At 37.3% G+C, this 17,649-nt stretch overlaps 1 protein-coding gene across 2 annotated transcripts in view; it reads left to right on the top strand.

The window, feature by feature from the left end:
• LOC124596549 (Werner Syndrome-like exonuclease) overlaps window positions 1–2,552 on the top strand; it is a 66,161-nt gene extending 63,609 nt beyond the window's left edge. For both annotated transcript variants that reach the window (XM_047135732.1, XM_047135731.1), the window contains one exon: window positions 2,251–2,552. In XM_047135732.1, the coding sequence (XP_046991688.1) occupies window positions 2,251–2,310 (60 nt within the window). In that variant the 3' untranslated portion in view covers window positions 2,311–2,552. The remainder of the gene's footprint in view (window positions 1–2,250) is intronic.
• The last annotated feature ends 15,097 nt before the right edge of the window (window positions 2,553–17,649 follow it).

Raw genomic sequence — 17,649 nt, 5'->3', positions numbered from 1 at the left:
AACAGGCCGAAATTTCAACACCAGGTACACAGAGCACATAAAAGCCTACACACACAATAGACACACATCAGCCATAGCAACACATGTACATAATACAGGACACCCATTTGGAAAAATATAGCAAAATGTCAAAGAACTCCACCGATTAAATAAAGGACATAAAATGGATTTGCTAGAAGAACTGGAGATATATTCACATTACAGAAAATATAAAGATAAAATATTAAACGAAAAACTTGAAAGTGAATCAGTGAATTTCTTCAGATGTTTCGATAGTACACTTAAAAAAAAAAAAAAAAAAAAAAAAAAAGTAGTAACACATCAAAATAAACGCAGTTGTAAAATAGACATAAGTAAATTATGATCCAAATAGTTAAGGTAAATAACCTCTGTACAAAAGCGTATCATACTCTGTGGAAGACCTATAATGTCATCTCTGTTGACTACTTGTAGGAACATCTGTGTAACTGTTTTGTTTATGTAAAATATTTTCAACATTTAAAAGTGTACAAGAAGTTGTGTGTGATGTTTAATGTGTGTGAGAGACTGCACAAATGGACCACAAGAAAGCTGTAAGTACAAATTCTTCTAAATTTCACCACTGACTTCACAAAAAGATCAACAACCAAATAAAATGGCATGTTTTCTTATATATTACAGTAAAGTCAATGAAATGAAGCAGAATCTCACACATGAACAACATCACATAGGAGTGACATAACAAACACAAAAAACACACTTGAAAATAGGAATCATTTCCCGAAACGTGTCATTCGAAAAATAAAAGAAAGAAAACTGTGACTGGTAGCAGATGAGTTATTTATAAACAAACCTATTAATGACTTGTGTTTGTCTATTTATGTACATTCAGCTCCATTATATAGACAGCCTGTAACCATTCCTTATGCTAAGTGTTAATCCTCTATGTGTGTTCCAGCATTTGACAACAAAATTTCATAATTTACACTGCTTCTTAAAATTGTGTCCAACCTGATTAATAACATTGCGGGAAAGATTTTGCTAGTTATTCTTGGTCAAAGATGAGGTCCAGAGACCTAAACTTGTAAATTTGGTGATAATAGTGCATATTTGCTTTAAAGCCACCCTCTGAAACTCATAGTTTCTCTCTCTCTCTCTCTCTCTCTCTCTCTCTCTCGCTCTCTGTCACTCACACACTCACACACACACACACACACACACACACACACACACACACACACACGTAATATACACATATCTACATGTGTGTGTGTGAGTGTGGTTTGATGTAGCTCTCCATGCTACTCTATCCTGTGCAAGCTTCTTCATCTGCCAGTACTTACTGCAACCTACATCCTTCTGAATCTGCTTAGTGTATTCATCTCTTGGTCTCCCTCTACGATTTTTACCCTCCAGGCTGCCCTCCAATGCTAACTTTGTGATCCCTTGATGCCTCAGAAAATGTCCTACCAACTGGTCCCTTCTTCTTGTCAAGTTTTGCCACAAACTCCTCTTCTCCCCAATTCTATTCAATACCTCCTCATTAGTTATGTGATCTACTCATCTAATCTTCAGCATTCTTCCGTAGCACTACATTTCGAAAGCTTCTATTCTTTTCTTGTCCAAACTATTTATCGTCCATGTTTCACTTCCATACATGGCTACACTCCGTACAAATACTTTCAGAAATGTCTTCCTTACACTTAAATCTATACTCGATGTTAACAAATTTCTCTTTTTCAGAAACACTTTCCTTGCCATTGCCAGTCTACATTTTACATCCTCTCTACTTCGACCATCATCAGTTATTTTGCTCCCCAAAGAGCAAAACTCCTTTACTACTTTAAGTGTCTCATTTCCTAATCTAATTCTCTCAGTATCACCTGAATTAACTCGACCACATTCCATTATCCTCATTTTGCTTTTGTTGATGTTTATCTTATATCCTCCTTTCAAGACACTATCCATTCCGTTCAACTGCTCTTCCAAGTCCTTTGCTGTCTCTGACAGAATTACAATGTCATCGGCGAACCTCAACGTTTTTATTTCTTCTCCATGGACTTTAATACCTACTCCGAATTTTTCTTTTGTTTCCTTTACTGCTTGCTCAATATACAGATTGAATAACATCGGGGGCAGGCTACAACCCTGTCTCACTCCCTTCCCAATCACTGCTTCCCTTTCATGTCCCTCGACTCTTATAACTGCCATCTGGTCATATAATATTGTATTGTTAAGTAATGTATTGTATATATTTCTTTACTTTTTCAGGCATCTTTTGTGCTTTTTCATGAACTTACTTCAAAGAAGAAAGTGAAATGTGAAATTTAATGTCAATTTTATGGATCTTTCAAGTAACTACAAAATTTTGTATCTTCTATTGTAACTTAAGATGTATGAATGCGGTTTTATGATTTTGTCTCCAAGACTTTTTATCCACTTTCAAAATCATTGTTAACAAAACTTAACATTGTGGCATTTTACATGCAGAGAAATTTGTCACAACTTATCAAATAGTATGGTGAGCAGTATGAATACACTACAATCTTTTCGTGTGGTAACTGTGTTAAATTACTTCTAGTTATGAAGAATACCGCATTTTATGTAAAAAAAAAAAAAAAAAAAAAAAAAGAGAGAGAAAAGAAAAAAAAAGTTTGACAGAGGTGAAAAAAGAAAAAAAAAAGTTTGACAGAGGTGAAAAAAGAAAATTATCCTCTTGACATTATTGTAACCATGTCTTTCACAGTCGATTAAAATCCAGTCGGCATATTGATAAGGCGACAAATAATTCAGTTCAGCCAAATTTATACTTAGAAGTATTTCTAATTGCTTTGAATTTTACCACATTTAGCATATTCGTGGTATTTTCTGTCTTACAAGATTATTTTCTGAGACAATATGGCTGACCAATAAAATATTTATTCAGCAGAAATGATAATGTTAATGTTATTTAGGCCATAATCAGCTATCTTGCCAGAGACTGCTTCAAGTATCTCGAAATTCTTGTGCCTGCATGTCAATAAATTTACTCTTTTATATTGTTTATGGATTAAAAAGGTCAGTTTTGAGCAACCTGTAAGATATAATATGCTTGATGACTGTGTTGTAAGTATAACTTATTCATACACTCTTCATCCTTGTCTAGAGAACAGTGGAAAACAGTGTGCAAATTTTTTGTCTAGTTGTCCTTAAATTAAAAATACATTCAAATCTTATCATATTAGCTCTTTGAAAAATTATTTGAATATTTTACTTATAAGTTTGTGAATCCCAATTAGTAATGTAGAAAATTATCACAATTGTAAATAAGGCTCAATTCAGGGCATAACAATTATTATCCTTCATTGATTACTAGTATATTGCTGTGTTGTCAGGTTTGTAGTACTGTTGTCAGGTTTCTAGTACTGAGGGTACTGAATTATGTAAGAGGAAAAGCAAAAGTAACAATATTATGAAAAGGAAAGTTGCTACTCACCATTTAGTGGAGATGCTGAGTTGCAGATAGGCACAACAAAAAGGCTGACAAGACGTTTGTCGAAAACACACACACACACACACACACACACACGACTGCAGTCTCTGACAGCTAAAGCCAGCCACTATGTGAGCCGCAGCAGCAGTGCGTGATGGGAGTGGCAACTGGGTTTGGGTAAGGAGGAGGCTGGGGTCGGGGAGGGGGAGGGATAGCAGGGTGGTGGACAACACTGAAATGCTGGTGGGGAGCATGCAGGAACGAGGTGGAGAGAGGATAGAGCAGCTAGGTGCAGTCATGAGGTTAGCCGGAGAGCAGGGGGGGAGGGGGGGGGGGGTAGAGGGGAAGGAGAAAAGTAAAAAGACAGGGTGCACTCATGGAATGAGGGCTGTGTAGTGCTGGAATGGGAACAGCGAAGGGGCTGGATAGGTGAGGACAATGACTAACGAAGTTTGAAGTCAGGAGGGTTATGGAGACATGGAGAGTTCCCACCTGTGCAATTCAGAAAAGCTGTTGTTGGCGGGAAAGGTCCATATGGCACAGTCTATGAAGCAGTCATTAAAATGATGGCTCTCATGTTGGGCAGGTTGCTCAGCATGGATGCTCCACTTGTTTCTTGGCCACAGTTTCCCAGTGGCCATTCATGCAGACAGACATCAATTGCTCCAGTCCTGGGTGGTACTGAGTTACGAGTAGATTGCTCTTCTGTGGCCAGACAGTGAGACTTTGGGAGGTGGTGGGAGACTGAAAAGATAAGGAATGGGAGATTTGTTATTGTACAAGGTTGGGAGGATAATTGTGGTCTTTGAAGGCTTCAGTGAGACCCATGGTATATTTTGAGAGGGACCGTTCGTCACTGCAGATGCAACGACCCTAGATGGCTAGGCTGTGCGGAAGGAACTTCTCAGTATGGAACGGGTGGCAGCTGCCGAAGTGAAGGTATTGCTAGTGGTTAGTAGGTTCGATATGGACGGAGGTACTGATGTAGCCATTTTTGAGGTGGAGGTCAACACCTAGGAAGGTGGCTAGTTGGGTTGAGTAGGACCAGGTGAAGCAAGTGAGCAAGAAGCTGTCGAGGTTCTGGAGGAGTGTGGATAGGGTGTCCTCACCCTCAATGCAAATCGCAAAGATATCATCAGTGAATCTGAACCAGGTGAGGGGTTTAGGATTCTGGGTGTTTAGGAAGGATTCTACTAAAACGTGGGGAGGATATAGTTGGTCATGGTGACTAGGAGGGAGGGTGCTGGTTTGGAATCCGTCGGGTGCTGGGAAAGGTAGTGTTCAGTAGTGGTAAGGCTATTGGCATTAGGAATGTTAGTGTAAAGGTAAGTGGCATCAATAGTAATAAGCAGGGCACCATGTGGTAAAGGGACAGGACCTGTGGAGAGTCGGTGAAGGGAATGGTTGGTACCTTTTATATAGGAGGGTAGGTTCCAGGTAATAGGTTGAAGATGTTAGTCTATGAGAGCAGAGATTCTCTCAGTGGGGGAACAGTAACCAACCACAATTGGGCATCCTGAGTGGATAGGTTTATGGACTTTAGGAAGCATTTAGAAGGTAGGAGTGCAGGTAGTGGTAGAGGTGAGCAGAGAGATGGACTCTGGGGACAAGTTCTGGAATGGACCTAAGGACTTGAGGAGTGACAGGAGATCCTGCTGGATTTCTGGAATGGGGGCACTGTGGCAAGGTTTGTAGGTGGATGTATCTGATAGCTGGCAGAGTCCTTCTGCTAGGTAATCCTTGCAGTTCAAAACAAAAGTGGTAGAGCCTTTGTCCGCAAATAGGATTATAAGGTCAGGATCAATTTTTAGATGTTGGACTGTGGTTGTTTCTCCGGATGTAAGGTTAGTTTGTACATTAAGGGATTTGGAAAATGATGGTGAGCAAAGTTCGAGGTTAAGAAATTCGAGAAAGTTAACAGGGGGTGGTTTGGGGGCAGTGGGTGTGGATCATGGTTGGATGGAGGAGTAAACATGGTCAGGCATGGTTCAATATTGGTCTCTTTGGTTGAGTCTGATTGGTAGGGTTGGTGGCAAAAAAGTGTTTGCACTGTAGGGACCAGGAGAAGGAGAGAAGGTCTTTAACAAGTCCTGCATGATTTAATTTGGGAGTGGGGGCAAAAGGTGAGGCCTTTGGAAAGGGCCGATATTTCTGTGGGGCTAAGGCATCTGGAGGAAAGGTTTATGACTGAGTTTCGGGTCTGTTTAGGTTCTGAATTCTGTGTGGTGGTGGGAGGGAGTTTTGGAGGGTGGGGTAAATGTAGTAAGTCTGCGAGAGAGGATTTGTTAGTTATGAGGAGACTAGGGGAGGTTTCGAGGCTGTTCTAGAGGTGGTGAACAGTGGTACTCCAAGGCAGGAGCAGGAAGTGAGTAGGGCGGAGAGTTTCTTGAGGTGACTTTGTGCATGTTGCTCTAGTTCCTGGAGGGCAAGAGTTTCAGTGTGTGTTAAGAGTTCCAGGAATTTGGGATTGCGTAGCAGGAAAATCTTATGAATGGTGAGAAGGTACTGCAAAGAGGTTTGGGCTTGGTTGATATGTTTTGCAGGACTTTATTGGTGAGGGGTAAGAATTGGCGGAATCTGAACAAATGGAGGTCATTGTGGAAGGAGGGGTGGCAGCTGGAGATTGCTAATTTGATGGTAAGGCCATTTGAGGGGATTCCATGAGCCAAGCAACAAAGCAGGAACAATATGTGGGATTGGGTTGTGGCTAGGGATAACGAAACTTTTCTGTATTGACACAGATGGAAGGAGCAAGGATCCACAATGGTGGAAAAAATGCGAAAAATTACATTAATAATGTAGAATTATGTCCGAAAAAATTCTCAAAAATACACCCAAAAATGTGCAAAAAATCATGAGAAAGATGAAAAAGGGGGAAACAAGATGAAATCTGAGGTAGTTGATGATAGTGAAAGACAAAAACTCACTAAAATTGGCGTGAAGTCAGAATGAGACAAAAGAAAAAATATAAATAATAAAAAAAATATGTCACTGTGGATAGCAGGTGTGAAGGTGGATAAGTGTGAAGAAGGGGGACAGCAGGTGTGATTGGATGAGCTGGAATTAGTGGGTGCAAACTGTGATGCAATGGAGAAAGAGTGGGGGTGAGGAGGGGTTCCTGGGATGAGTTACAAGATCGTGTGGCACCAGAAAGGTAGGGGAAATAACATGCGAAAGATGGGAGCGTGACACAGGGAGAATGATCAATTTGAATCTATAGGATTAATGATATCGGTGGGAGTAATGTGGGAATGGAAAATCCAGGCTAGAATGTAACAATATTATGAAAAGGGTAATTGCTAGTCACCATGTAGCAAAGGCCTTTTCAGATGGTGGAGTTTCTTCTAATAATGTTGCAACACTAATTGGCAGTCATTTTACTTGTTAAGTAGAATATGGCTAATGCACTTCATATAACACAAAAACTGTCTCTCACTAGTGATAATTATTTGTGCTGTCTAAAGAAGCATTCAAGTCTGCATCTTTGTCATAATATGTAACTAAGTGAGGTGGCGCAGTGGTTAGCACACTGGACTCACATTCGGGAGGATGACGGTTCAATCCCACATCCGGCCATCCTGATTTAGGTTTTCCGTAATTTCCTTAAATTGCTCCAGGCAAATGCTGGAACGTTTCCTTTGAAAGGGCACGGTCAACTTCCTTCCCTGTCCTTCCCTAATCCGAAGAGACTGATGACCTCACTGTCTGGTCTCCTCCCCAATAATAAATAACCCAATCATAATATGTATCTTCACATACCACATATCCAAATGTTCCCCCTTAATCCAAACAAATTTATAAGTAACGAATGTCTGGGTGTAGATGGTGTACATCTAAATAGGCTAGGTTCAGTGACTCTGAGTAAAATGTTTTTGGACATTTGCAAAATCATCAATAATCAGAGAAACTGACAAAGCTAAAATGTTAAAACAAAAGAATCAGCTGAAAATAAATAATATATACTCCAACAAATGTTTTCTTTAAAGCGTTCAAAACAGAGATAAACATTTTCCAATGCATTCGAATATAAATGGTATAGCCTCAGAATTGATGAACTTCAAGTTTTACTTTTAGACTGTTTAAATTTAAAAATTGTATGTTTAAACTAACATTGGCTGATAGAACACAGTATAGGGATTCTAAAAAAAATGGAACATTTTATAGTTGCCAGTAGTTTTTGTACAGGTAACTGATCTCGTGGGGCCTGCTGCATCGTTCTAAAGGACTCAATAAATTTTAAAGAGAGAACTGAGATCAATTGTTTGAAAGAGGAAGGTAATTTTGAAAGTGGAGCTAACTGATTTAAATACTGTAATTGTATCTTTGTAGAGAATTCCTGGGAGTGCTGTAACAAAATTCTTTTTATCCAAATTTCAATGTTTATTAGAAAGACTTAGAAAGACAGAAAGAAAAAAAATTGTAATTGCAGCAGACTTTAATATAAATGTATTAAATAATAATAATAATAATAATAATAATAATGACACTGTAAATTTTTGTGATTTAATTCAGAAATATGCTTTTAATGTAAAGTTCACTGAATGTACTAGAAGAAATAGCCACTCTGAAACATGTATTGACAATATTCTAATAAATTATCAGTTTGAGGATAGAAGTAAATTCTGTTTAAATTTAGGCATATCGGATCATTCAGCACTGCTCGTAGAGCTTCCAAAAATAGGGAAACTAAAATATGTGTAAACATGTTTTAAAAGGAACTTTAGCTAACAGAATGTAAATATATTTTCTAACAAACTAAGAACTATAAACTGGCCTCTAGATAATAGTGTATCAAGTGAAAAATATTTCAAAACATTCCTAAACTGTTTCCTAGGTGTTTTCAACGAAACGTTTCCCCCTCAAGCCTGGCGACAAAGAGTGTCCAATAAAATAAATTGGATTACATCAGGAATAAAAGTTTCTAGTGCCAAGAAAAGACAGCTTCACAATGAGTTAAAACATAACAAAAATGCTGACTTTTTGGGGTATGTAAAGAGATATAAGAATACATTCAAAAAAGTTGTACAGGCAGAAAAAAATTGGTTAACAATCTGTATATTATTAAACACGAAAATAAATCAAAGGCAATTTGGGATGTCATCAAATCTGAGTTGAGAGTAAGGAACAAGTGCCAAGAAATTGTCCAAATAAAAATTAAAAATGATATCATTATAGATCCTTTTCAAATGTTGAACTGTTTCAATGATTTCTTCATAAATGTGGCAAAATCAGAAGTAGATATCACAGCGCACCAGGTCAAGGTAGATGTCAACTTTGTAAATATAAAAAAATGCAAGCCTTCAAACATTCAAAAGAATTACCCCAAAGGTTGTAGAAGATGCATAGTGTCTTTAAAAGCTGGGTGGGATAAAATCCCAACCACTGTAGTCAAGGGTGTTGATAACATCAATTCTCATCCAGTGTCTAAAATTATTAATAAGTCATTTGAGGAAGGATATTTCCTGAATGTGTTAAAATATCCTTAAATAGGACCATTGTTCAAAAAAGGCTCACAAGATGACATGGGAAATTACTGTCCTATTTCCCTCCTGCCAGTTTTTGCTAAAGTGATAGAGAGGATTGTTACAAAACATCTTGAAAATTTTCTTATAGAAAACGATATTCTAGTTGAAAATCAATTTTGATTTCAAAAGGGGAAAAAATTCAATAAATGCTACCAGGGAATTCACTGAAAAGATAAGCTCTGCTTTAGACAAGGGTAAAAAGGTCACAGGTATTTTTTTGTGATATGACCAAAGCTTTTGACTTGGTCAATCACTTACTGGTCAATCACTTACTACTCTACACAAGTTAGAGAGTTATGGGATTGTGGACAGGGCATTGAAGTGGTTCAAATCTTATTTGTCAGAAACAAAACAGAGAGTTATTCTAAATTCAAATGGAAAAAAAGTCATTCTCGGATTGGAAAAAAATTTGTACAGGCATCCCCCAGAGCTCAATTTTAGGGCCTTATCTTTTTCTGTTGTACATAAATGATTTACCTTTCAGCATTGATGTTCACTCTCCCATAATGGGAAACCTAGAATTATGGTTTCAGCAAAATGGATGAAAACTCAATGTCACAAAAACAGAATTAGTGCAGTTCAGTGCTAAAACATCATCAGCATCTCCTATAACAATAGTGCATGGCGATCAGGAAATGACTGAAGCAAGTTATGTAAAATTTCTAGGTCTAAATCTTGACAAAAATTTAAATTGGAATGCACATGTAGACTTCTTAGCAAACAAACTAAATAGCCTACCTTATGTGATGAATGTCTTATCTAGTTCCACCCTTATGCACACAAGGAAGATAGTCTACTACAGCTACTTTGAGACTATAATTTGATATGGAATAATTTTCTGGGGAGACTCTATGAGCAGCTCGAGATTACTTACGCTTCAAAAGAGAATCATCAGAAACGTGTTTAATCCAAAAAAAAAAAGAACATCATGTCACTCATTTTTTTTAAAAATTAAAAATACTAACCATTCTGTCTCTGTACATCTACGAATTTTTTATTTTCATATATAAAAATCAAAACGCACTTGGCAATTTTCATTTCAATCACAATTACCGTACTCGTCACAGGCACAGCTTCAAACTTCCCTCTCATAATTTAAAACCTTACACTCAAACACCATTGTACATGGGATTAGAAATTTACAATAAATTAAGTAACACAAATCTGTTAGATATGTAATTTGATCCACTAAAAAGATTGTTATTTAATACACTAGTGGAAAATTCAATTCAATTCAATTCATGCAGGACAGTTTGGCAACTTGAAAAGAAAAGAAACAATAAAGATTATGTATTGTGTAATAAACTGTTAATATATTGTATAAATTTTACTGCAAGCTGCAAAATGACCGTAAGTGTTATATATGTTCTTGTTAAATTGTTCATGTGTGAAAATTCAGAAATGCCTGCTTAAATATGTTAATTATTATAACCTTATTTTTAAAAAAGTTATTTGACGTGTCTTCAGTACAAAAATCTTTGATTTGTAACTGTACGTTATGAGACGAACAAACTACATTCTACATTCAGGATGGAATCTGTGGAAAATTATGTTCAAATGACTGTGATATAATTGTACCGTTTGTTATGCTTCCTGTTTCATTCACATGGAGTGCGCCTTAAGAAATATTGCCTTTAGGTGCCCATACATCTAAGAAATTCTGTAATCTCTATAATGGGTCTTATGAGCTGACATGTGAATGGGTCCAGTGTAGTACTGACAATGATAAGCTTCAAACTGCATTTTAATCAGTAAGGTAATCATTAACATTGATTGTTTATGATCTGATATGTGAAAGGAAGCACTATTTCTGTTATTAGCAACAAAACTATTCCACTCCTTGCTGACTCTCAGTATCAAGATTTTGCCAAGGGAGCATTAAGGCAATAAGTTATTGAAATTATGTTTTCTTCAGTTGTCAAAATTGCCACATATTTTTCTCTGTCATTATGGCAGTTGGTTCCCTAGAAATTTTTTTTCTTTTTTAGCCTCTATAGTGAAACAAAATACGGCTTTTGCACATAATGAGGATACGAAGGGTTTATTTATGACTCCTTAATAGTTTTTTTCAATTTCTACTCACTAGAGAAAGAGAACAGCTTTGGCAGAAATGTGATTATACAATTTCAAAGATTTTTTCTTTCACTTGTGCAAAGTGAAGGAACCCCATGTTGTGTAAGGTAGGAAGACTGGTTTCCAGATGTCATTGTTTGTTGCTAATTGATAGTAAGATTTTTATGTTTTCCCTGTCATTTATTATTGTTCCATTTTAAGAGATTCTTTTCTATGTAAATGATTACATCTATTTAACCGCAAAAGCTATTTCTATCTTCGTACCTGTCATGAGCTAAGTAAGACGACCAATTTTTCTACTGAGTAATGTATTGTCAAATGTTGTCACAATATTGTCTACAATGCATAGCATTTACAAGAAAGTGCCAAAGGTTCTGCCTCTGCACAGATCTGTGATGACCTCATTGGATTATCAGTATTATTATTATTCTTTCCTGTCTCAGACATTATGTCTGGTTAAAAATGGAAAGTGACGCGGACCTTGATCAAGCGTGACTTCCTTTTAACTGCACAGTATATGTTACATTGCATTTAGGAACTTTCGGGTAATTGAACATGTATCAATAATTACAGATTTCTGTAGTTGTATATATATGTTTGGATGTAGCTGTATTGCATTGATGTACTGGTGGATATTGTGTGGTATGACTCCTGTAGTTGATAGTATAATTGATATGATGTCAACTTTATCCTGATGCCACATGTCTTGACTTCCTCAGCCAGTTGGATGTAGTTTTCAATTTTTTCTCCTGTTTTCTTTTGTATATTTGTTGTATTGGGTATGGATATTTCGATTAGTTGTGTTAATTTCTTCTTTTTATTGGTGAGTATGATGTCAGGTTTGTTATGTGGTGTTGTTTTATCTGTTATAATGGTTCTGTTCCAGTATAATTTGTATTCATCGTTCTCCAGTACATTTTGTGGTGCATATTTGTATGTGGGAATGTGTTGTTTTATAAGTTTATGTTGTAAGGCAAGCTGTTGATGTATTATTTTTGCTACATTGTCATGTCTTCTGGGGTATTCTGTATTTGCTAGTATTGTACATCCGCTTGTGATGTGATCTTTCGATTTGTTGTTTGCAAAGTCTGCATTTATCTGTTGTGGTATTGGGATCTTTAATAATATGCTTGCTGTAATATCTGGTGTTTATTGTTTGATCCTGTATTGCAATAATGAATCCTTCCGTCTCACTGTATATATTGCCTTTTCTTAGCCATGTGTTGGATGCGTCTTGATCGTGTGGCTGTGTTAGATGATACGGGTGCTTGCCATGTAGTGTTTTCTTTTTCCAACTTACTTTCTTCGTATCTGTTGATGTTATGTGATCTAAAGGGTTGTAGACGTGGTTATGAAATTGCAGTGGTGTAGCCGATGTATTTATATGAGTGATTGCTTTGTGTATTTTGCTAGTTTCTGCTCGTTCTAGAAAGAATTTTCTTAAATTGTCTACCTGTCCATAATGTAGGTTTCTTATGTCGATAAATCCCCTTCCTCCTTCCTTTCTGCTTAATGTGAATCTTTCAGTTGCTGAATGTATGTGATGTATTCTATATTTGTGGCATTGTGATCGTGTAAGTGTATTGAGTGCTTCTAGGTCTGTGTTACTCCATTTCACTACTCCAAATGAGTAGGTCAATATTGGTATGGCATAAGTATTTATAGCTTTTGTCTTGTTTCTTGCTGTCAATTCTGTTTTCAGTATTTTTGTTAGTCTTTGTCTATATTTTTCTTTTAGTTCTTCTTTAATATTTGTATTATCTATTCCTATTTTTTGTCTGTATCCTAGATATTTATAGGTATCCGTTTTTTCCATCGCTTCTATGCAGTCGCTGTGGTTATCCAATATGTAATCTTCTTGTTTAGTGTGTTTTCCCTTGACTATGCTATTTTTCTTACATTTGTCTGTTCCAAAAGCCATACTTATATCATTGCTGAATCCTTCTGTTATCTTTAGTAATTGGTTGAATTGTTGATTTGTTGCTGCCAGTAGTTTTAGATCATCCATGTATAGCAAATGTGTGATTTTGTGTGGATATGTTCCAGTAATATTGTATCCATAATTTGTATTATTTAGCATGTTGGATAGTGGGTTCAGAGCAAGGCAGAACCAGAAAGGACTTAATGAGTCTCCTTGGTATATTCCACGCTTAATCTGTATTGGCTGTGATGTGATATTATTTGAATTTGTTTGGATATTAAGTGTGGTTTTCCAATTTTTCATTACTATGTTTAGGAACTGTATCAATTTAGGATCTACTTTGTATATTTCCAATATTTGTAGTAACCATGAGTGGGGTACACTATCAAAAGCTTTTTGGTAATCAATGTATGCGTAGTGTAGCGACCTTTGTTTAGTTTTAGCTTGATATGTCACCTCTGCATCTATTATCAGTTGCTCTTTACATCCTCGTGCTCCTTTGCAACAGCCTTTTTGTTCTTCATTTATAATTTTGTTCTGTGTTGTATGTGTCATTAATTTCTGTTTAATGACTGAAGTTAATATTTTGTATATTGTTGGTAGGCATGTTATGGGGCGATATTTAGCTGGGTTCGCTGTGTCTGCTTGATCTTTAGGTTTCAGATATGTTATTCCGTGTGTAAGTGTATCAGGGAATGTGTATGGGTCTGCAATGTAACTGTTAAATAATTTAGTTAGATGTGAATGTGTTGAGGTGAACTTCTTTAACCAGAAATTTGCTATTTTATCATTTCCAGGGGCTTTCCAATTGTGAGTAGAATGAATTGCTTGGGTGACTTCATGTTGCAAAATTATCACTTCAGGCATTTGTGGTATCATCTTGTATGTGTCTGTTTCTGCTTGTATCCACCGTGCATGCCTGTTATGTTGTACCAGGTTTGACCATATGTTGCTCCAGAAGTGTTCCATGTCTGTTATGTTTGGTGGATTGTTTATTTTAATGTGTGTGTTATCTATTGTCTGGTAAAATTTCTTTTGGTTTGTGTTGAAATTTTGGTGTTGTTTCCTTCTATTTTCACTTTTTTTGTATCTTCTGAGTCGTTTGGCTAATGCTTGTAATTTCTGCTTCTTTTCGTCTAATTGCTCTGTCGCTTCTTGTTGTGAGATTTTACCTAACCTTTTTCGTTTTTTTTTTCCGAGATTTCATTTCTTATAAATTGTGTTAGCTGTCCGATGTCTTTTCTCAGTTTTTCTATTTTGATCTGTAGCCTGTGTTGCCATGCTGGTTTTGTGGGTTTCTTCTGTGTGTTGGTTGGTTCTGATCTCTGCCTAGTGTGTATATTTAGTGTAGTGAGTGCTCCTATATAAACCAGTAGTTGTAACTCTTCCATAGTTGTGTTTTCATTTATTTTGTTGTGTATGATTGTGTTGATAGTTTTTATTGTTGTTTCGACTTGTGGGTTATTTGGTGGTCAATGCAAGAATGGTCTAATGTCTGTATTTGTGTCTTTGTATTCTATATATGTTAGCTGAAATTTTTCTTCTATATCTAACATCTGTGTCACTTTGTGTTCTATTTGTGCTTGTTCTGGTGGCTGTCTTAAGATTTCGTTTTCCTCTGATTGTTTAATTGGTGCGTGTTCTTTGTTTGTTTGCTCTGGGATGTTTGAGTCCATTACTGTATTTTCTTCTTCTTCTGATTGCACATTATTTTGTTCCCGTATTTGTTGTACTTGTTGTTTAATGTTTTCTAATTCTGACTGGGGTATCCTGTTATTTTTTATTATTACACGGATCTGATCAGCTAGTCGTCGTTCTGTTAAAAATTTTAATTCTGGGTATCTGGTAATAAATGTTGTGTATACTTGTGATCTGTATCCAGTTGTGTTGGTTCCTAGGTTTGTTGCTTGGTAATAACAGAACATGAGGTGTCGATTAACTTCATATGACCATCTCATCCTCTGTCTTTGTTTTCCTTCTAGGGTGGTTGCAGGAAGCATATCCTGCAAAACACCTCTATTTGGATTTAAATCATTTTCCAGTTGGCTAGCAGTGTCGTTACCATTGTGGACGGGCATAGGGTTCAAGCGTCGTCCCCGACCATGACAGCGCTTGTCCGAGGCTTCTTTAGTTCTGTCCTGAAGCAACTAATCACACTAAAAGGGGGGTTAGCCCTATTAGTGGTTTGTTCTTTTCGTCGCCTTTTACGACTGGCAGAACATACCGGAGGCCTATTCTTTTCCCGGGCCTCCACGGGGTTTATTATTATTATTATTATTATTTAAGAATAACTCTTAGCAGTGTAATGAAACTGCTTCTCATGCTGAAATAGATTCTGGCATCAATTAAATTTTCTCTTCATATACAAATATAAAACAAAAGAAAATGTTGACTGGGGTGATGTTTACAACAAGCCTAATGCTAGCTCTAAATTCACCATATTTCTTAAGGAGTTTGTATCCATTTTTGAAAGAAGTTTTCTTAAGAAGATTAGTTAATACAATACTGGGTAACATTATAGAAACCTCAGATCACTACAGATATCAGAGTATGTTCACAACAAAAAAGGGATGTGTGCAAATAGCTAGAACAAGTAATGATCGAAAGACAGTTTCATATTATAAAGAGAACAGTAACGTATTAAGAAAATTCATAAAATATCAGGAATGTGCACATCTTGTCTAAAATCGACAGATCAGACAGTAAAATCCAATCACAGTGGAATAAAAGAGGTGATCCTACTGCAGTTTTTCTAATTGACCCATCTTGAGCCTATGATGCTCTTCACCGTCGTATAATGCTCCAGAAGCTCTACACCATGACACACTATTATGGCTACAAGGAAGTAATTAGCACTTTATCGTGCAATGAAATGTTCCTTGTCTAGTTTCAAGGGTAACAAATAGTTTCAAGAATAACAAAGTCATTGGAAAAACCAAAATAATGGCTTTCCCCAAGCTAGTGTTTTGTCCCCTTCACTCTTTAATACACTTTTCAACCACATTAATGTGACTACCTGTCAAAAGCATGAATAACCACCTTTTGCACTGTACCCAGTGCGAGATGAGAGCTAGTGAAGTTCTGGAACGTACCAACAGGGATGTGGAGCCATGCTGACTCCAGTGCAAGGGCCAGCTGCACTAGGTTTCTAAGTTGGGGATCCATGTGGGCAGCCCGATCGAGGTGGTCCCACAGATTGTTGATTGGATTTAAATTTGTGGAGTTTGGTGGTCAGGGGAGTATGGTAAACTCATCCTGGTGCTCTTAAAACCACACACATACAGTGCAAGCTATGTAACATGTTGCATTGTGCTGCTAGTAGATTTCATTGTGCCAAGGAAAAACACATTGCATGTAGGTATGTACTTTATCCACAAGGATATATGCATATCTAAGTTGATCCATTGTGCCTTCCAGAATGATAAAATCACACAGGGAATGCCACAATAACATTCCACAGACCATAACACTTCCTCCTCCGGCCTGGGCCCTTATGGCAGTTGTTGCAGGGCGTTTGCCATCTATCCAGTGGAGCATAAAACGTGATTCATTGGAAAAGGCCACTGTCATCACTCAGCGAATGACCAGTTGTGTTGGTGTGCAAATTCGAGCATTTGTTGCCGATGAACAGCAATAAGCATGGTTGCGTAAACTGGGTGCCTGCTGCAGGGGCCTGTACGCAGCACTGTTTGCTGAATTGTTGTTGAGGAGAAACTTTTGGTTGCCACTTGGGTTACATGGGCTGTCTGTTGCTCAAAAGTTGCACATCTGTTCACCCATACACATCTCTGCAGCCGTTTTTCACCCCTTTCGTCCTGCCCCATGGTACACCACAGTTGCCTCAGTGCTAGTTTTGAAACAGTGCCATTTTGCTATGCAGTATACTTTAATCACAGCAGCATGTGAACAGTGTAAAAACTAAGCCATTTCGGAAATACTTTACCCATTGGCCCAAAAGATAACGATCATGCCCTTTTGGACGACAAAGTGCTCTGTTTCCTCATACAATGACTGCACAGTTTTCCATGTCCCACCACCATTGACATCAAACATATGTGTTGGTAACATTTATGTGGCTGGATCATATATACACACACACACCAGTGACCAACCAAGACCTAACACATACAAAAGCTTCATAAATGCAAACACTCTTGCTTTAGCAATCAAACAGAGAAGTCTGAGGAGGCTGAACAAGGTTTTACAACAACATTGGGAACTTTCACTGAGTATTGTGGTAAGAAGCAACTAAAACCTAATCCTCAGAAACACTGGTCTCTGCTTTCTCCCTCTGAGATGGACAGTCATGTAGAAAACTACAAGTTAATTGAGATGGCACCAAAATGCAACACTGCTTTATGCCTAAATACCTCGGTGTCAATTTAGGCAGATCTTTAACAGTTTGGGCAGGTCTTTAACCTACAGTAAACACTGCCTCAATGCAAAGCTAAAAGTTATAGCTCAAAATAATATCATTTGAAACTTACTGGCAGTAACTGGGAAGCCAAACCTCCAGGTTCTGTTTCTCAGCAGGAGCGTTGCTTTGTCTTGTATGACACAGCTCTGCCCGTGTGAAGCAAATAGACATCACACAGAACTGAGACAGCTATTTCCGCATCTACCTTCAAATGATGAAAATCACCATTTTGTGTCTTCTGTGACTATCAAAGGCATTTGAA

This window comes from Schistocerca americana, chromosome 2, assembly GCF_021461395.2.
Source record: "Schistocerca americana isolate TAMUIC-IGC-003095 chromosome 2, iqSchAmer2.1, whole genome shotgun sequence".
In the NCBI taxonomy this organism is placed as follows: Eukaryota; Metazoa; Arthropoda; class Insecta; order Orthoptera; family Acrididae; genus Schistocerca; species Schistocerca americana.
Note: the sequence above shows the minus strand (reverse complement) of the source record. Positions and strands in the feature narration are given on the sequence as shown.